This window comes from Engystomops pustulosus, chromosome 2, assembly GCF_040894005.1.
Source record: "Engystomops pustulosus chromosome 2, aEngPut4.maternal, whole genome shotgun sequence".
Lineage (NCBI taxonomy): Eukaryota > Metazoa > Chordata > Amphibia > Anura > Leptodactylidae > Engystomops > Engystomops pustulosus.
In genome coordinates, this window is record NC_092412.1 from 214204964 (window position 1) to 214226278 (window position 21315).

Genomic DNA, 21315 nt, shown 5'->3' on the forward strand with positions numbered 1-21315 from the left:
TGCTGTACGGGCACAGGGTGGCACTTGGTAGGGAAACAGCACTGTTCAGTTTTTAGAGGACAAATTTTGTTGAAATACTTTCCATGTGTCAGGATACAATTGGAGAGCCCTAGTGGTACAAAACAGAGGTGAACCCCAACAAGTGACATCATTTTGGAAAGTACACCCCTTGGAGAATTTAGCAAGGTGTAATATGTGTATGTACCCCTAAAGGTGTATGATCCAATCAGACCCCAAAAAGGAAAAAGGTGAAAATTTTCCCCAAAAAGTCACTTTTGACCCAAATTATTCTAAGCCAAAAGTGTCAAAAGATGAAACAATCCCACAAAATGTGTACAACTATTTCTCCTGGATGTAGAATTGCCCCACATGTGCAGATAAAATGTTGTATGGGTACACAGTGGGGCTCAGAAGGGAAAGAGAGATGTGTGTCTTTTAGAAGCCAAATTTGACAGAAATCTTATACATGGGTTAGGGTGCATTTGGAGAGCCCTAGTGGTACAAAACAGAAGGGAACCCCAACAAGTGACACCATTTTGGAAAGTACACCCCTTGGAGAATTTAGAAAGGTGTAATATGTGTATGTACCCCTAAAGGTGTAGGATCCAAACAGACCCCAAAAAGTCACTTTTACCCCAAATTATTCTAAGCCAAAAGTGTCAAAAGATGAAACAATCCCACAAAATGTGTACAATTATTTCTCCTGGATGTAGAATTGCCCCACATGTTCAGATAAAATGTTGTATGGGTACACAGTGGGGATCAGAAGGGAAAGAGAGATGTGTGTCTTTTAGAAGCCAAATTTGACAGAAATCTTATACATGGGTTAGGATGCATTTGGAGAGCCCTAGTGGTACAAAACAGAAGGGAACCCCAACAAGTGACACCATTTTGGAAAGTACACCCCTTGGAGAATTTAGCAAGGTGTAATATGTGTATGTAGCCCTAAAGGTGTATGATCCAATCAGACCCCAAAAAGGAAAAAGGTGAAAATTTTCCCCAAAAAGTCACTTTTACTCCAAATTATTCTAAGCCAAAAGTGTCAAAAGATGAAACAATCCCACAAAATGTGTACAACTATTTCTCCTGGGTGTCGAATCGCCCCACATGTGCAGATAAAAGGTATGGGTACGATGTAGAGGGAATGGGGGATGTGTGTCTTTTAGAACCCAGAAATCTTATACATGGGTCAGAGTGCATTTGGAGAGCCCTAGTTTTACCAAAACAGAAGAGAACCCCAACAAGTGACCCCAATTTTGGAAAATACACCCTTGGAAAATGTTTCAAGGTGTAATATGTGTATGTACCCCTAAAGGTGTATGATCCAATTAGACCCCAAAAGGAAAAAGGTGAAAATTTTCCCCAAATTATTTTAAGCTACAAGGGATAAAAGATGAAACAATACCCCAACATTTGTAAGACTATTTCTCCCAAATGTAGAATTGCCCCACATGTGCATATCAAATGTGATTTGGGTGCAAAGTAGAGGAAAAGAGTGATGTTTGTCTTTTAGAACCCAGAAATCCTTTACATGTGTCAGGATGCATTTGGAGAGCCCTAGTGGTACATAACAGAGTAAAACCTAAAAAGTGACCCCTTGAAGAATTGAGCAAGGTGTAATATGTGGTGTAGTGTAATACAAGTGGTGTAGTGAGCATTTTGAACATACAGGTGGTTTTCCCAATATAATGTGCTATGGATGCCCAAGAATTTTTATTAAAATTTTATTACTCAGGAGTTGTATGGTATATCCTGAAACACTCCTTCATGCAGAGGCCAGGTTTCTCAGGGCAGGTTTCGCAATGGTATATAGTGTCTTTCCTAACCCCTCTTTTGGAACAGACTCTGCATCTTTTCTGAGTCCTTCCTTTAGATGCAGTCTGGGGCACTTCACCGGAAAAATGTTGCCCTGGCACAACACGGGGGACATCTAATCCAGAGGTACTGGGGACCTGTCCTTCCTGTCCAAATACTAATGCCTTAATCACCACCTCTTGAAAATGGAGGAATGATACAGCATGGCCTGCACATTGGAACAGCACGTAAGAGTTGTACAGTGCCATCTGTACAATGTACACAGCCAGCTTTTTGTACCATATCTTCGTTTTCCGTAGAGCACTGTACGGCTTCAGCACTTGATCTGACAGATCAACCCCACCCATGTATTTATTGTAAGCCAGGATGCAGTCTGGTTTAGGGGTAGTGGTGGTGGTACCTCGTACAGGGGTGAGGGTGCTGGAGTTCCCATGAATGGTGGTCAGAACAAGGACATCCCTTTTGTCCTTATACTTTACCAACATCATGTTCTGATTGCAGAGTGCCTTTATGTCCCCCTTTCTAAGTGGCTGCCTAACAAGGGATCCCGGGAGGCCTCTCTGGTTTTTGCGTACAGTGCCGCACGCTACAGTACCTCTGGAGTTTAGGGATTGGAAAAGTGGAATGCTGGTATAAAAGTTATCCACGTAGAGGTGGTAACCTTTATCCAGAAGTGGGTGCACCAAATCCCACACAAGCTTCCCTGTAACTCCTAGGACAGGGGGGCATTCTGGAGGGGTAATTTGGGTGTCTTTTCCCTCATAAATCCTAAACCTATGGGTGTACCCTGTGGTACTCTCACACAACTTGTACATTTTAATTCCGTACCTGGCCCTCTTGCTGGGCAGGTACTGGCGGAATTTTAACCTGCCTTTGAAATGTACCAGTGACTCGTCTACACAGATGTTTTGTAAAGGGGTGTATGCCTCGGCAAATTTTGTGCCAAAATGGTCGAGGATTGGCCGAATTTTATATAGCCGGTCAAATGATGGATCACTTTGAGGTGGACATTGTGCATTATTGTTGTAATGCAAAAATTTAAGAATTGCCTCAAAGCGTGGCCGCGTCATTACGGTGCGGTAAATTGGAGTACTGTAGAAAACATCAGTACTCCAATACTGCCTAACCTCTGGTTTTTTAACAATGCCCATGTGGAGCACAAGACCCCAAAACTTCATCATCTCTACTGCATCTACAGGGGTCCACCTAGAAAATGATGAAGTGGGGTTTTGTGCAAAAAATTGTTGGGCATATAAATTTGTCTGTGACACCATGAGATTTAGGAGGTCCTCAGAGAAAAAGAATTTGAAAAAATCTATTTCAGTGAGGCCGTCAGTGTCAAAATGAATTCCTGAGCTGCCCACGAACTCAGGAATTTGGGGCACATAATTTTCAGGGGGTGGGTTCCATGATGAATCACTTGCGGGCTGGGGAACATGCTCGGCGGTGGTCCTGGGGCGCCTTCTTGAGGGCCCCTCATCACCAGATGAAGAGGAAGGGCAGTAGGAGGAAGAGGATGAAAAATAAAGAAATGGGGCATCCTCCCCTTCTGAATTAGTCTCGGCAAGGAAGGCATAAGCCTCCATTGCTGAAAAAGATCTTTGGGATGTATTGGACATTTTTATTGGGGTGGGGTTGGGGCGTGTATAAATGTTGTGCTTTTAACACGTGTAAACTTTATTCAAGGGGGTGTGTATGTTGTGCTTCAACACGTGTGGGGCGATGAAAGAATAGACTGTAACTGTAACTAGAACTTTTACTACAGGAAAAAAAAAAATTTACAACAAAAAAAAGCGACAAAAAAAGGAGCAAGTGCTGAACAGTAAGATGCTACTGATCAGCGCTCAGTTGTCGCAGCGCACTCACAAGATGGATTGTGTGCACAAGAACTATTTAAAAAAAAGCACTTCTTTTTTACAACCAAAAAAAGCGACAAAAAAAGGAGCAAGTGCTGAACAGTAAGATGCTACTGTTCAGCGCTCAGTTGTCGCAGCGCACTCACAAGATGGATTGTGTGTGCAAAAACTATTAAAAAATCCCTCTCTTTTTACAACCAAAAAAAGCGACAAAAAAGGAGCAAGTGCTGAACAGTAAGATGCTACTGATCAGCGCTCGGTTGCCGCAGCGCACTCACAAGATGGATTGTGTGCGCAAAAACTATTAAAAAAAAAACCTCTTCTTTTTTACAACCAAAAAAAAGCGACAAAAAAAGGAGCAAGTGCTGAACAGTAAGATGCTACTGATCAGCGCTCAGTTGTCGCAGCGCACTCACAAGATGGATTGTGTGTGCAAAAACTATTAAAAAATCCCTCTCTTTTTACAACCAAAAAAAGCGACAAAAAAGGAGCAAGTGCTGAACAGTAAGATGCTACTTATCAGCGCTCGGTTGTCGCAGCGCACTCACAAGATGGATTGTGTGTGCAAAAACTATTAAAAAAAAAAGCAGCAGTAAAAAATTGGCACTGTGCAAGCACAAGTGCCAACCAGTGATGTGTGTCACCGATCTGCACTTGGCGGTCACAGGACACACAAAACTGTGCAAAAAACAAAAAAAAAACCCTCCTGTATAAAAAAAAAGCTGAAGCTAAAGCTGATCAGTGATGCAAGTCACTGATCAGTGCCCAGCTTACAGGATGCAACCACGAAGGTGGTGCAGGGGAAAATAGGAGAAAAAAAAAAAACTGCGACCAAAAAATGAGCACACGTGCTCGGCGTCGCAGGACGCACACAGGGAAGGGGTGGAAGGGATCAGGAACAGGGATTGATATAGGGAAATTAGGGATCACACAAAAAAAAAAAATAAGATCACACAGAAGTGAGATCTTACTGTAGTAGTCACAGCAGCAATTGAGGATCACACTGGTGGTGCCCAGAAAGGTGATATACACTGTTCTGCACGCTGTCTCACACTAGAATGAGACGTGCAGAACACTGATCACTAATTTGAACTTCCCATCTGAAATCCGATTGGCCGATCTGTATAGATCGGCCAATCGGATGTCTATGGGAGGTGGCATGATGCCACCAGTCATGCCCCCTAATGATGATGATTGGTGCTGTCCTAGACAGCACCAATCATCATCCTGTGTTAACCTACAGGACCCGCTGGTGACGTATACTGCTGCTATTGGTCGGTCGCATCGACCAGCCAATAGCAGCGATCGCGGACGAGGGGGGGGGGGGCGAAACCCCTCTGCACCACGAGGCGAGATGTCGGCTGTCAGGGACAGCCGCCATCTTGTCCCGATCGCCGTGTCTCTAGACACGGCGATCGGTAATAGCGGCATTCCAGCGCTATCGGCTGGTCTGAACTGACCAGCCGATAGCATCGATCGTGAACCGGGGGGTGCGACGAAACCCCTCTGGTCCACGAGGCAAGGTGGCTGGCTGTCAGGGACAGCCGCCATCTTGCCGCGATCACCGTGTCTGCAGACACGGTGATCGGTACATCGCGCGCCGTAGTACTACGGCGCGCGTCGGGAAGTCACTTCCCGCCGCGCCGTACTAGTACGGCGCGCGTCGGGAAGGGGTTAAAGGCCATCTACAACCAGGGTGAAGGACTGTATGCAAATGAGCCTGAGGGGTTCCAGGCTCCATTAACACCAGGTGCCCCTCAGGTTCATTGAGTCCTTCATCCTGGTGGTAGATTCCCTTCAAAACTCCTAATCTTTTGAAATTTAGAATCCATTCAAAATACAGTTAATAGCAGGAAAAGCACAATTTTAGATGCTGTCGTTAGAGATGAGCAGACTTGAACTACCTTTTCCGGTGCGCCCCACACAACCCAAACGTGTTGCTGGATTGGTTGCTGATCAGCCGATCCGGCATATTAACACCCATAGCAGCTAGCCATGGCTTTGGTGGTGCCTGACTGCCTAGGTACATTTTTGTAGTTCTGCTCTTCTTTGGAACAGCTTTACATTTTTTAACAATTTTTGCTATCTTTTACTTTTTAATAGAATAGTTTTATTACATAATTTTTTGTTTATAGAATTGGCAGTCAAAAAATCTTTTGAACCTTGGAAAATAGAGCAGTTCAGGTGTTATAGTAAAGAGGAGAATCTTCCCTTTACTATCGCAGAATATCTCAGATTCTGTTAAGCATACAAAAAAATTCTGTTTGCCAGGGTTCACAAGATATAGCCGTTTGAAGTGGGCCATTGTCGTGACGTCTATACTTGTGCTCTCTGCATGGGGTGTGTGTAATTAGGATATATATAGCTGTACGGCAGATGTGAAGTGGTAAATCGCCAGTTGATGCATGGATATGCTATTCCCAGGTTCATTACTTGGAAAGTTATGTAATAAATATGGGTGGCACGGTGGCTGAGTGAGTAGCACTTTTGCCTTGCAGTGCTGGGGTCCTTGGTTCGAATCCCACCCAGGTCAACATCTGCAGAGTTTGTATGTTCTCTCCGTGTTTGCGTGGGTTTCCTCCGGGTAATCCGGTTTCCTCCCACACTCCAAAAACATACTGTTAGGTTGTTTAGATTGTGAGCCCCATAGGGAGAGGGACCAATTTGTCATGCTTTGTGCAGCGCTGCGTAATCTGTGTGCGCTGTATAAATAAAGAATTATTATTATTATTATTATTATTATTATTATTATTATTATGTAACTAGTTCTTCTGTCTCAGATAGGTACAATGATGAGAGCTCTGGAGAAGAGACTGAAGAAGGTGAAGTGGATGAAGAAAATCCAAGTGATGCCGAAGAGGAGCCTGAAAAGAAAGTTTTGAGCACGGTGTGAATTTATTGCCTTATGTCATGGCTTTTATGCATATGTTGTTTGCTGCTTATCTGTTGTTTCCAGCATTCAGCAATACATTTTATTCTACACGTGACTTATAGACGTATACATTAATACGTCCTCCGTATCATATAAGTGGGGGTCAAACATGAAGGAACTACACAAGTCAGCTGTTCTTAGCAGCTAATAAATAGAGAATAGGACAAGAGACAAGCGGCTTCATTTTCAGTCTAGTGATCAAGCTAGGTTATTGCAGATCAGCTACCATTTGTTTGTATACTACAGAGAGAGAACTCGCCTTTTGAAAGGACTTCTACCATCAATGTCAAGCACTTACTCATAGATCCCGGCACTGTGGATTATCCATGGCCACCTTGATTGTAAAATCAACCTTTAAAATTATGCTAATGATTATTCTTGACCCTGACGGACTATTTGCATGTTGCAGAAGCCCTCTGTGCTCTGGCTTTACAGCACATCTGTCTCGCCCTCTGCCGTGCACGTCCTGTAATCATGGCGTCAGTGAGCAAACAATGGGATGGGGAGCTGCTCCTTCAGAATATAACAGCCTGTAACATTAGCATAATTATTAAAGTCTATTTTAAGAGGAAGGAGTCCGTGGATAACAAATATAAGAAGATTACCATAGTCACGGTGCCTTGATCTAGGAGTAAGTGCCTCTGGTTTATCATACTTGATTTTGATGGTAGATTTCCTATAAGCTCTTATGCACACAACTGTAATGCGTAACTGCCCGGGCGCAGATAATCTTTCCTGGAGCCCACAACACAGGAAAGAATAGGAACTGCTCGTTCCTTCTTTCCTGTGTTGTGGGCTCCAGTAGTAATTTTTTTTTTTTAATCGGTGGATAGCACACGGTCTGCAAATGATCCCCTCTGTACTGCACACATTAATGTTGAAGAGGGCTAAGTCTGTAGAAGCTCATTTCATTCTGGCAGACTGATACTGTCCTATTATCTTATGTAGTGGTACATGAAAATGTTATTCTTCTTGGTAAACTTCATACTGAAAATAGTACACAGACGAAATTTAAATTTGCTTGCAGTCCGTTCACACCAGTCAGTCGCACACAGAACTTTTTAACGTGCAATTGATATCTTCAAGTTTGAACCTAGATAAAGTGGGACAATTTATGGCATAGATCAGACGATCAGAGGTGAAGAAATATCCTTTTATCATAATCACAAACCTAAGAAATGGTACAGCGCTTTTTATTAAAAAATTTTAGCCAAGAGATCATAAATCACATCACATCAAGTTTCTGGCTTCTTCAGGGGAATCCATTAAAATTTTTGAGCCAAGAGATAATACGCTGACCCTGGGTTTCACAGATTCTGGCTTCTTCTGGGGCTTCTGCAAGCTTGGTTTCTTCACAATGCAGTGAATTAGAAGGGGATTGGATTAGACTTGCACCTGTGCCTTACTCCCTCATCTGGACTGAATACTTCAAGGCTGTGGTCACATGTACTGCTTTTACTTTGTTTAGAAACAAAATCAAAGTGCATGGGGGAGGGCCATGGCCCAATAGTATATGCGTTTCTATGGAAACGCATGCGATTGGTAACCAGCACCCGGTACCTTGTATTGTTTAAGTGCAAGACACCGGATGCTGGTTACCGATCACATATGTTTGCAGAGCAAAATATATGTGATCGGACCGTGGCATGCCCCGTGTGCCTTAGGACGAACACTCTGCCTGAGGAGGGAAAGAGATGGGGGAGAGGGAGATGGCTTAACTCCTTGAGTATCACCCTTGCAACATTAACCCCTAGCAGCCCATACCTCTGAGCTCTGTGCACTGGAGACACGTTTGCCTGGAACTGACTTAAACTGCACAGGTCTGCCACCTGCAGGTTATTTATCCTTATAGTCAGGTGCGCTTTATAATCCGGTGCGCCTTATACATGAACCTAGACGTTTTAGCAGACATTTATTGATGGTGCGCCTTATAGTCCGAAAAATACGGTAGTCAAACCAGGCTGTCATGTCATGCTACATTTCTTCTGCAGTTGTATTTGTAAGGATATTGCCGGGTTGGTTGCAGCCTCTTCTCGCCATATTAGTTTTCAAAGAAGAAAAACCTGATTAATTCATGTAGTAGTTTTCTTTTTCTTGTCTTTTATACAGATGGACACGTTGTCTCAGGCTGAGCAAGATTCCCTGATGAGAAATGATATTAGACTCTCCATAAAACCATTCAAGGGGAACCAGCTAGCTATGAGATTTGCTACCAAAGGTATTAAAATGAAGTCTCTCATTCATTAAAATTATCATTTTGGTAATTGTGTATAACCAAAATTTTATTGATTTGAAGTATAGTTGCAGAACACATGGTTAGTTCATTCATGGTTAGACTGTAATATTAGTGCTTGAGATTTGATCTGAAAGGGGATGTTTAATAGATATGTCTGACGCCACCCCCATAGATTGTCTTTTGTGGGGGGGAAAAGTACAGATAACTAATATTTTGGTTCCTGCAGGAACCACGGGGGATGCACACAAAGAAGGTGCAGGTCTGAATGTTTTTCAGTGTTGCAGTCTAAAGCAATTCCCAACTACACAGTGAAATGTGCTTTTTTTAATCTCAGAAAATGGACCAGAATAGGACATCCTCTAGGTTTTCCATGTGGGTTCATGTCTAGTCTGAGTCTAGTCATGAGAAGGGGTCAGCCATAAAACTGGAACAATGCACTGAACGGTCCTTATCCTATTTATGTCAGTGAGTGTTTTAAGGTAGTGCAGAGTTTATACAGAATACATACAGTTGCTATTAGACAATATTTCATATGCAAGTTAAATAAAAATGGGTAAACTATTTCTGCCTAATGTTTCCCAGTACAGTAGTCAACACTGACACTAGACTATTAACAGTGGTTTTATTATGTGGCCATAATAAAATGGATCATTCGGGGTTTCTCTATCGACTGATTTGATAGCCACTTCCAAAGTTTTCTATGCATAGTCTTCTGGGAAAAACATTACCATTAGGGTGCAGTAAGGATTGGGCTCCCTGAGCTTTCATCTTATCACATCAATATTCAACATCATATTATTTTTGCTTTCCTAGATGACAAGAAAGAGCTGGGTGCAGCACGAAGAAGTCAATATTACATGAAGTATGGAAATCCAAACTATGGTGGAATGAAAGGAATCCTCAGCAACTCATGGTACTTAATGTTTTTCAAAAAGAAAATGTGCTCAGAGCCGGACATAATCTATACATGTATGGAACACTAACGTCCAGAAACACAGGCTAAGGCCCCATTCACACTGATGTATGGCTGCACGGCTACAGCCGGGCGGGCATAAGTCGGCCACGATTGAGAGGAGGAGGGGTGACACTCCCCTCTCCATAGTGATCCACGGCGCGTAGCCCGTAACACTGGGAAAGATGGGACATGTCCTATCTTTTCCCTGTTTGTTAATATAGCTCTGGGAGGCCCTTGCCAGTCTATGAAGGGGGGGTGTATGTACGGCCTTACATGGGCCCCCCCCTCCCCCTACGATGTGAATGTGGCCTAAGACCACTTGTCCACGAGCAAGCGCATTCAGAGAAAAATACTGGACTGAATCACTGTGTTCAATCACTCTGACCAAACTCACTCATGGGAAAGGGGCTTAAAGGGGTATTCTCCTATGGGCATTCACATTGTTTCATGAATCTGCCATATATATCCATTTCTTCAATTAGATGTTATTGAAAAATAGTTCCTGTGTAAACATAATTTCCCATAAATGTTGTGATATGGTCCCTTATGAGAAATTATCTTCACACAACTTTTTTTTTTTTTAATTAACAAGACAGAAAGTAGCACCAATCCACACTGTAGCTGTAGATGTATGAGTAAAAAAAATCTTTTATTTTTCACTTTTCACAAATATTCCTGGGAATATTTGTGAAAAGTGAAAAATAAAAGATTTTTTTACTCTTACAGCTACAGTGTGGATTGGTGCTACTTTCTGTCTTGTTCAAATTTGCTGATACAGTTAATCACCTGTATGTCGCTATCAGCGCACCCACTGTCCATTTCATATCAATGTTAATGTCAGGGTAGTGCTGCGATTAAAAAATTTTTTTCTTTTACAATTGAGAAAAATGTTTACATATGGCAAATTAATTTAATTAAAATCTGAATGCCCAGATGGGAAAACCCCCCTCTAAGTCTGGTATTACAGGAAAGCATGCAGTGAGAGAAAAACCACTCCATATGCTGGAGGCAGTTCCTGGCCCGATACAAGGTTCGTATCACTTGTATCGTTCTTGTATTACGGATAGTTCAGCATATTTGTTCAGTCCAGTAATACCAAGAAATCTCTTTAGTACATGGAGTGTTTTTCCTGTGACTGCACTTGCTCATGGGCAGCTGGCTTTTAGCCATTTGCCCACAAGCTGTTTTCTAGTTTTCAGACATTTAGTTTTTTTTCCTTTTCTATTTCTGCAATCCAATCTGAGACGCATGCAGCATGTCTTACTGTGTTCTGACTACTACTAGAAAAAGCCCACTGAAGTCAATGGGTGTGTGGGGAAAAAACAATTTACAGCATTGCTGTTAACATTTGGTTTTACAAAACTTTAAAATTCAGTTGAACGCATTAAGTTAACAAAAATGTAATTTGGCAAATCTCTCCATTGCTTTTTGTATTGCGTTTCGAAACACAATGTAAACACCACATGTGAACGCAGCCTCAAGGAAGTAATCTTCTGAGCTGTCAGATTTTCTCAGCTATTAGGGCTACAAAAAAAGGATGGGTGGAAAGCAATAGGACTGAACACTGATCAAATTTCCTCAACTTGGTTCGTGTGCAAATGGCCTTTAACTGATTGTGGTAGAATATCTACTGATCACTCCTTTTGCTCGGTTTCCCATGAGAGATTGCACTGAGAAAAACGCTCTGTGCCCTGAAGAGATTTCCAGGCCCAAACCCTAAATCTTTGGACTGAACTCTAGCATGTCGGTTTAGTTCATCGATGCGAGGTTCAGGTTGCACTCGCTCGTGGCTACTTGGCCTTAATTGTTTGTCAAATAACAAATCTCTGGGCACATGCCAGTTCTCTTTCAGCTTGGTTTCACAGTGTAATATTTATACACTCAAAATGATATCCATAGCACCATAACCTGATATGTAATAATAATAATAATGAATTTCTACCACCATGTAACATGCAATATGTAGCATGCCTTTAAGTAAAGTAAAATGCTGCTTCAATCCAACATACAAAATTTTATATAGGCAGCAGCTTTGGTAGCTCATGTTCCTTGTTTGTCCCTTCTATGGGAAGATAATAATGGGTTTGGTCTGTTTTAAAGCTTTAGTTCATAAATGGATTTTTAATTGGGAAGCAAATGTGCTTTTCTACGGCACAGAAAAATGCTTTGTCTTGTGTGCTCCTTGCATGTAACGGTGGCAGCCACTTTGTAATCCCCGTATTATTGCGGTAAAGTTATATATATATATATTTTTTTTTTTTTTTTTTTATAGAATCTTTGATTAGAGAACCACAAGTTTTAAACTACCAAAGTGTTTTTTTTTTTTTTCTTCATATGTAGGAAAAGGAGATACCATTCACGTCGTGTCCAAAGAGATGTAACCAAGAAGAGGACGTTTATTGGAGATGACGAACCTGCCTACCAGCACCTTCATTCAGGTAACGGAAGACATTAGAGTAAGTTAAGATTATAGATAAAAATGTAACTTGTACACGCTTCCCCCCCCCCCCCCCATCTTACTAATTTTGCTGCCTTTCACAATATGTATATCCTAGTATAATCCTGATGTATATATTGGCATGCCTTGTTAGTTGATTTTTCATAGTTGCAGGTGGCTGAGCAGCACACCCCATTAAAACAAACCTGTCACTGGTAATGTGTGAGGAAATTTTAAAGAGAACCTGTCATGCAAATTAACCCCCTAATCTAAATATATTTTCATAAACTGCCATTAGAAAGCATTGCCTCTATCCCTTCATTTTCCCTCTACATGCCTCTAAACCTAAGCAATGAGGTCCTAAATCTGTATGCAAATGACCTGTGAGATGTCCAATGAGTCATTAGCATATTCAAGCTGTCCAGCTTATTCATGAGTGGGACATACAGCCACACCCCCAGTGCATGACTGACAGCCTGTATAATGATGTGCTTCCTGGTGCTGGCGCCCCCTGCAGCCTGCAGCCTGCGTGTGTATATAGGAGAGATACAACGGCTCCAGGATGCAGCCATGTTATAGCAGAACATGTCAGGTACATGTGTAGCTGATGTCTGTGTGTCTCACATATGTATTAGGAGGATGCAGCATGTCAGCAGATGCAGCACACACACACACGTGATTTTAGAATGAATAATGTATGAAATTACTAGATAAAGGCTGGGATGGGGATCCTTGTGAGCTGCTCCAACAGGTAGTGGTGACAGAAATAGTGACACAGACCTGATGACAGGTGTCCTTTAACTTGACACTACCTGGCTCTCTGCCAGCAGCGTGTGGTGATTTCCAGGGCAGGGGACGGCTGCAGCCTGTCAGTCTTCTCTCCTCCACGCTCATTCAGCTTCCTCCCCACTCCCTGTCATGTGGAGGAGAGGAAGTCTATATGATATGACACATGCACACACTAGCTGAAGCTGCCCCTCCCCAGGGACTTGCCGCACGCTGCTGGCACGGAGATGGGTAATGTGAAGTAAACTAATATAAACTACTAAAAAAAATTATTCAGATTGCTGACAAAGGCCTTTTTAAAATCTGCATAATATGGGCTGTTGGAACCCGTCAGCAGCTAAAAATCACATTCCTAGTGAACGGTTTATTTTAAACGGTGAAACCCTGTGTTCCCATCTTTTTCCTTACTCAGGAGGTTATTGTTAACCCTGAGTGTCCATAAGTGCAAGGTAATCCAGAAACTGAGAGGGAGGGAGCTACCTCTCTAACCAAGTTGAGCCCACATAGTACAAGATGTACCAGATGTATAGCAGTTTTTTGGCATATATTTGGGTAATAAGTGTTTGCACACTTTTCTCTGTATTTAAAATGTACTGTTTATATGTGAAAGGGTTAAAGACGTAACTGTATGTCTTTATACCATGAAGGATATATGGAAAAGTTTCATGGGCTGAGCTCTCCCAATACAGAATAGGTGTCTACATGTTTTTGTCTATTCTACTGCTTTTGGATTTTTTTCCCCATTCTCCCAGTATGAGGAGTGCGTAAGGAGGTGGAGATGGCATAGGCTACTGCGGTGTGGTGTAGCCTTTCCTCCCAAAGCCCAGCAAGGCTTCTCCATGTAGCCTCTGCCGAAAATGTGCATATTGGTTATATAAAGTTTAGATCAGGTTTGAAAGCATTATAGGGTTAGGGAAAGCTAGTTTAGGACTTAGAATGTTAGTAGGAATCTGCCAGGGGATTTACCCAGGTAGGTAGATTCTTAAAGCTAAGTTTCCTTTATATTTATGTAAAAGTCTTCACATTTTAGAAAACAATGCCATATCCTTATTGAAACCTGGAACCTCAACTGATCCTAAGCATGAAGAGGTGGTATCAGCGATATGGCTCCTCTGTATAGGGGCATGCTGTGCAGGAGGATGGCAGCAAAGCTCCACCTAAGTAAATGGGACTGATGTAATATGGGAGATGAGAATGCCCCTTTAAAGGGTACCTGTCGCCACACTCATTCCCCCTCACAATCAGTAGCTTCTTCTCTGGTGTGTCTGTCCTCTGGAGGTCCTTTCAGTGATGCAGCATCACTGATGAATCAGCTTTGATTCTTTTGAAAGTACAACTCCTGACCTTTTGTTTTGCTCTTCTTACTCCATGCATCTGCCATTGTAGCCCTGCCTCCTTTATTGCAACATCAATCTCCGGCTATCTCTGAGTTGGCATAGTACGTGCTGGGAAGCCAGATGCATGGAGTAGGCAGAGCAAACAGTGCTCAAGAGACAGGATTACCTGACTGCCTGGACGAGCAGCCTCACCTGCTATACTACATCTTACAAAAGAATAAAAGCTGAAAAAGAAGGTGCTGATTGTGGCCCTGGTGGGTTGTTGTTATGTGGTTTAATTAAAGGGAAACTGCCACAATACTGCTGACATGTTGTTAGAGTGACATGTTTAACAGTGTAATGTGTTTCACTTTGTTTGGCCCACGATATGCATTTAAAGGAAATCTACCATGATATCCATCATGATAAACCAGGGACACTTGCTTGTAGATCCAGACACTTCCTATAATTGTTATTCATGGCTTCCTTCTAAAATAAACTTTTAAAGTGTTATGCTAATGAGCCTGAGGACCTCTGGTAGGTGTTGCCAGAGCACCCCAGTGCTGCATCTTCACTGGTTAAGCAGGTGAGTAGAACATGCCCCACACACCATGTAATCTAGCAGCAACAGGAAGTGGAGAGGAAGGGGAGACATGTTCTGCTCATTGTAACAGCCCGTGAAAAGACATCACTGAGGGGCTCTGGAAACATGCCAGATCATTAGCATAATCAGGATCATTAGAATAATTATAGAAGTTTCTTTTTTAGAAGTAAGGATTTTTTTATAGTACATGAGCATTCACGGCCCTTGGGCTCTGTAGATTGAATATTTACCTGATATGTAGGCCTGGTGAATGTTCCAGAGGAGCCAATAGAAGAAGAGGAGGAGGAAGAGGATATGGATGAAGATGACCGCGTTGTTGTAGAATATAGAGATGAACTTCAAGCTTTCAAAAGGGAGAGGGAGGGGGCGAGACGCTCTGCAGCTAGCTCCTCGGACTCTGATGAAATGGACTATGACCTGGAGTTAAAGATGATCTCTACACCCTCCCCAAAGAAGAGCATGAAGATGACCATGTATGCCGATGAAGTGGAGTCGCAATTAAAAACCATCAGGTAAGTGCTGTCTGACACGAGAAATGTTCACACCATCAAAAACGTAGTTCTATTTCCAGTAGTGGACCATAAGTGTGAGTGTGTGGGTGGGGAAAAAGCCATGGGGTGATTCTGCTTAAAATATAGGGCATGCGAGTGAAAAAAACAGATCTTGGCACGGATTTTCCAGTGGGAAATATCATGATGGCTTTATTGCATTATTGTTCTTTCTTGACTTTTTTTGTCCCCAAATAATTGTATCCTGTTAACCATTAGAAAAAAGTGTGGAAGCATCATGTTATCTGTATTAATGCTTCATTTGTAATATTGGTTGATGAAGGGGCCTGTGTGCCCTAAATGCTTGGAAACATACCTTTATCAGCTAACCAGAACAATGATCATTCCTTAAACAGAACCCGTCATGCAAAATAACCCCCTAAACTAAATATATTTTGATAAACTGCCATTAGAGAGCATTGCCTCTATCCCGTCATTGTCCCTCTACATGCCTGTAAACCCAAGCAATGAGGTCCTAAAGCTGTATGCAAATTACCTGTGAAATGTCCAATGAGTCATTAGCATATTCAAGCTGTCCAGCTTATTCATGAGTGGGAGGCACAGCCACACCCCCAGTGCTTGACTGACAGCCTGTATAATGATGTGATGGCTGCTCCATTTGCTTGCTGGAGGCCACGCTCCCTGCAGCCTGTGCGTATGTAGGAGAGATATAGCAGCTCCAGGCAGCCATGTTATAGCAGAACATGTCAGGTACTTGTGTAGCTGATGTCTGTGTCTCTGTGTATTAGGAGGAAGAGCATGTCAGCAGATACAGCACAGATACTAGCAATGCTTTACTATACATTACACACAGACATGAGCAGGGGGAGGGGCAACACGGGTGACATCACTGCCTCTGACCATGTGACCAGCCCCATTTACATAATAAAGAATAGATGATTTTATAATGATTAATGTATGAAATAACTAGATAAAGGCTGGAATGGGATCCATGTGAGCTGCTCTAACAGGTACATGCCTCTAAACCTAAGCAATGAGGTCCTAAATCTGTATGCAAATGACCTGTGAGATGTCCAATGAGTCATTAGCATATTCAAGCTGTCCAGCTTATTCATGAGTGGGACTTACAGCCCCACCCCCAGTGCATGACTGACAGCCTGTATAATGATGTGAGGCTGTATAATGATGTGCTTCCTGGTGCTGGCGCCCCCTGCAGCCTGCGTGTATATAGGAGAGATACAACAGCTCCAGGATGCAGCCATGTTATAGCAGAACATGTCAGGTACATGTGTAGCTGATGTCTGTGTGTCTCACATATGTATTAGGAGGATGCAGCATGTCAGCAGATGCAGCACACACACACACGTGATTTTAGAATGAATAATGTATGAAATAACTAGATAAAGGCTGGGATGGGATCCTTGTGAGCTGCTCCAACAGGTAGAGGTGTCAGAACTAGTGACACAGACCTGATGACAGGTGTCCTTTAAAGGGAAAAGCTGTAAAAACCAGACCCAAATGACACTGCAGAATTTTTTTTTTTTTTTGTCAGTTCTTGAGCATTTTGGAATTGTTTTCCAGCTTACCAGTAATTTGCATTTATATGAAATGGAGTCGCTAGGAACAATATGTCTGGCAGAAAACAAGCCCTTGCACATCTCTGTAAACAGAACGGTAAAACAGGATTCTGGAATTTGGAGTTTAATGGAATAAAGAAACAAAGACATAGTTGTTAAATACATTGTAATCTCAGGGTGGATATTAAAACAATTAATATCTTTCATTATCTCCCTACACAGGAACTCTATGAGATCAGATTCTACAAGTAGCGTGAAAAACCGAATAGGAAGTAAAACCCATTCTGAGAAGCCGGCTGACATCCGACTTTTACTGGAAGAGAAGAGACAGAGCGGTACAAGTAGACCAGCCAGTAGCGTAAAATCGGGTACATTAGTTTTTCAAAGTTTATAGTAGTATTGCTGATGGCTTATGTACATCATGATGATCTGATTGTAAGAAGTGTTGGGCAGAAGCACAGTTTTTGTAAATATGAGAAGGATTCCACTTTTTAATCTATTATCTATAGTTGTTTTCAAATGTGCATAAGGATTAGTTAGAGAAAAAATCACTAAGGGCGTAAGCAGCTCCTAGCGCCATCTCCGATGCAGCAGTGTTACACTGCCAGTTTTATTATGGGACCTGTCCGATAACGCTAGCAGACGCTGCTGCGCTGTACAATGGGAACGCCAGCGCTGCCTCTTCCCTGGTCCGCCGACTCCGGCGTTTCTATTGTACTCCGTAGCCATGTTTGCTAGCATTATTAGAAGGTTCCGATAAAGCTAGCAGTGTCAGAGGTAGTCATAGGAGCTGCTTACTTTAGAGATTTTTTTTTTTTTTTTTGAGTGACGGGTGGTCCTTCCGGTAGCAACCTCACCGATTTGACAATGACAAAAGTTTCCATGTCCCTTTCCAGTGAAGAAGTGGAAATTTTGCGTCCATTAATAAGACTGCCTCAGATAGCCAAGTGTAAATCTTTCTGTTCCATAGATAAGAATGGAGCAGCAGCTGATGTCCACTTCATTACACTGGGAGTGGGTGGGCACTGATGATGTGATATAAATAATAACAATGAGTCTTTATGTAGCGCCATCATATTCTGCAGTGCTTTACAAATCATCGGGGGTAATATACAAATAAGATAAGACTTTACAGAGTAATAACATGGTCAGATGAAACAACAGGAATAAGGGCCCTGCTCGCAAGAGCTTACAGTCTCTGAGGATGAGGTAATTGTGGGGGGGGGGGGTTTGGCAACAGTAGAAGTCACAGCAATACAACGACCATCCCCTGATATGTACATTTTGTAGTTGTTCCTTCCATGCTAAAAGTAGCTTTTGAAATCTGCTTATTAGGCTAAAGTACTTTGGCAGAGCACCTCCGCTCTCCAGGTCCACAGCAGTAACAATGTCCCCTGCTACACTGGCACCACCCAGCGTCCTCTCCCAACGGCAACGTCACTCCTGGGTCCAGCAAGATGTGAAGTCTGATCCCTGCGGTGCTCTGCCAAAGCACTTCAACCTAATTTTCATATTTCTAAAAAAAGGTTTTGGTGCAGAAAGAACAGCTAGACAATAAAAACAAAGGTATAGGTGGCATGTATGGGCATAACCCTATGTAGCATAGCGGATACTTTGTGTAGGAAAATTGTGTTTGTGGTACAGGCCTTTAAGTCTATAGGAGGAAACAGTCCCCTTATGTGCCCTTGGACACTGTCATGTTTTATTTCTTGGCAGTATATTTAGCACACCTTTTTGATCCATGTTGTATTAAAGAATCTGTTTTGGCTTCCCCCTACACAGATGTGCGACAAAGGCTTGGGAAAAGGGCCCATTCACCTGAACCAAGGAAGATTTTGAGTAAGACCACAGAGTCCCGCAGAGAACCCGTTTCTGATGTGCACAGCCGTCTTGGTGTTCCAAAACAAACGGAGGGGAAGGGACTCTACTCGGACAACAAAGAGAAGAAATCAGGTTAGATGCAGAAAACTTAGAGCCGTCATTGCCATGAGATTTTTTTAATTCTATCAGTGGATCCTATTTTATTGACGCATGTATAGAAGTTACAGTTTTCATAATCTGTGATCGTTGGTTGCAGTAATAAATCCATGGTCCTAGCAGCTGGTATTTCCATAACTTCTCTATATCGAAGGAGGTTACTGTGAAATGGGCCATTCTGCTTGGGAGGGGTGTTGCTGCTGTTTCATTGGCTCCTTGTTGAGTATTTTAAAAATTTAAACTCTGCGACTTCTCCAAATCTGAAGGATTCTAAGTATAGTATATCAGTATATTGCATGGAGCTAAATTAATCCTATTGTCATCCATTGCAGGAGGCTTGTGGAATCGATTAGGAACAGCAGCACCGAAAGAAAAGGTAAAACCTGTGGAGAAGGGAGCGAAGGTCAGCGCAGCTCCAGAAGAAGATGATTCTGTTTTGCAGCAAGCCTGGGGAGCCTTAATCAAAGAAAAAGAACAGATTCGGCAGAAGAAGAGCCGCCTGGACAACTTGCCCTCTTTACAGATTGAAATCAGCCGTGAGAGCAGTTCTGGCTCTGATACAGACTCATGATGAAGATGATAGACTTGCGTTTGGGACAATGGCTTCCTGTAGCATGGCAGCAACTTGAAAATGTGCCGCTCCTGCCTTTCAGACAATTTGTTTTATATTGAAGCTGAGACTCCATTAGTGGCAGCGGTGTTCTCGACAAGGCTCTGCACAGTTAATGTCTCGGTGTACCCGGGGATTAAAACGTATTGGTTAATATGAAGTGTTTCCTTTTTATATCCTGTGTAAAATTACTGTGAATGGGGGATAAAACATGTTTCTTAATTTTAATTTTTGTTTTTTTATTTGGAGGGATATATTTTTTACCCTCTGGACCTATATCTCTGACGTGATGTCTGCTATATAACTTCCAGTGCCTATGGGCTGTAATAATTGCTTGTGCTTTTTCATCCTGAGTAAATGTGTGGTCCATCAGATGACTCACAAAATCTTGCTTCATTTAAGGCTGTATCAGTCATGTGATCAATATCTTTATCCTTCATTATTCCTTGACATTCATTATTAACTTCCTGTGGATAAAAACCCATCCATGATCATGTGATGTCACACAGGTGCACCGCTCGTTATATCAGAGAATAATCAGAGCTGTGTAATATACCAAGCTGTGCACCTGTGTGACATCAAATGGTCATGGATCAGTTTTTATCCACAGGGAGTAAACCATGACACTTTCTTTGGAATGACAGCAAGCAGAGATCTAGAGAACAGGGAGGAAATTATACAGAAACTGTAATTGAAAATTGCTGAACTTTTCATGACACAAATATAAACTATTTGAAAGTGGAAAATCCCTTTTAAATGTGTTTGAAATTTACTGATTAAGTGCATTGGTGGGTTAAAGGAAACCTACCATTTGCTTTCATGCATTGTGAATGAAACATACCTGCAGCTACACTGATGCAGAAACATATCTTATTTAATCCCTGAACTGAGTGGTTTTGCTGAAAAACAATGATAAAATTATGACGATGAGGCCCTGACACTCCTGTGGCTGGCCCGAAACTCTCTTCTTACCCTAATTATTCACTATTCAAGCCTTGTCCTTCCCAGCATAAGCCAAGAATATGTCATCACTGTGTTGTCCCTTACAGGCATAAGTAATCAATTGCGGCACCATCCCCCAGCTGCTGTGTATGACTCATTCAGCTCAGGTTTATTAGTCCTGTCTGGACAGTCCAGCTCCTGTGTATGTGGAAGTACAGGCAGTCCCCTACTTAAGGACACCCGACGGCCCCCAGTTACAGACAGACCTTTTTTCCACTGTGACCTCTGGTGAGGCTCTCTGGATAATTTACTTTAGTCCCAGGCTGCAATGATCAGCTGTAAGGTGTCTTTTAATGAAACTTTATTAATAATTCTTGGTCCCATTACAGCAAAAAAAAAATTGAAAATCCAAAAGTTTTTGTCTGGAACAACAATTATAAAATATACAGTTCCAACTTGCATACAAATTCAACTTAAGTACAAACAGTGGTGTTACTAGAAGCTGATGGGCCCCAGTGCAAAGACTGTGCCAGGCCCCTGACTATAATGTATGGTTTATAATAATAGTCTTCTCATATGGGAAAGTGACACCATAAGGGCCCCCTAAACCTCTTGGGCCCGGGTGCGACCACAACCTCTGCACCCCCTCAAGTTCCACCCCTGAGTACAAAGCTAAGGAACCTATATTGCAGGTAACCCAGGGACCGCCTGTAATGTGTTTATGTAGGCAGTGTGCATGCAACCCAGCTTTCCCAAGATCCTG

The 21315-nt window shown here is 42.3% G+C and overlaps 1 protein-coding gene across 2 annotated transcripts in view; it reads left to right on the top strand.

Moving 5' to 3' along the window:
- NCBP3 (nuclear cap binding subunit 3) overlaps positions 1-19838 on the top strand; it is a 30211-nt gene extending 10373 nt beyond the window's left edge. The window contains exons 6-13 of one of the 2 annotated variants that reach the window (XM_072138090.1): positions 6452-6558; positions 8713-8821; positions 9653-9752; positions 12135-12232; positions 15179-15449; positions 17246-17391; positions 18806-18976; positions 19333-19838. In XM_072138090.1, the coding sequence (XP_071994191.1) occupies positions 6452-6558; positions 8713-8821; positions 9653-9752; positions 12135-12232; positions 15179-15449; positions 17246-17391; positions 18806-18976; positions 19333-19571 (1241 nt within the window). In that variant the 3' untranslated portion in view covers positions 19572-19838. The remainder of the gene's footprint in view (positions 1-6451; positions 6559-8712; positions 8822-9652; positions 9753-12134; positions 12233-15178; positions 15450-17245; positions 17392-18805; positions 18977-19332) is intronic. The other variant, XM_072138091.1, reaches the window with a different exon arrangement.
- Positions 19839-21315: the final 1477 nt, after the last annotated feature.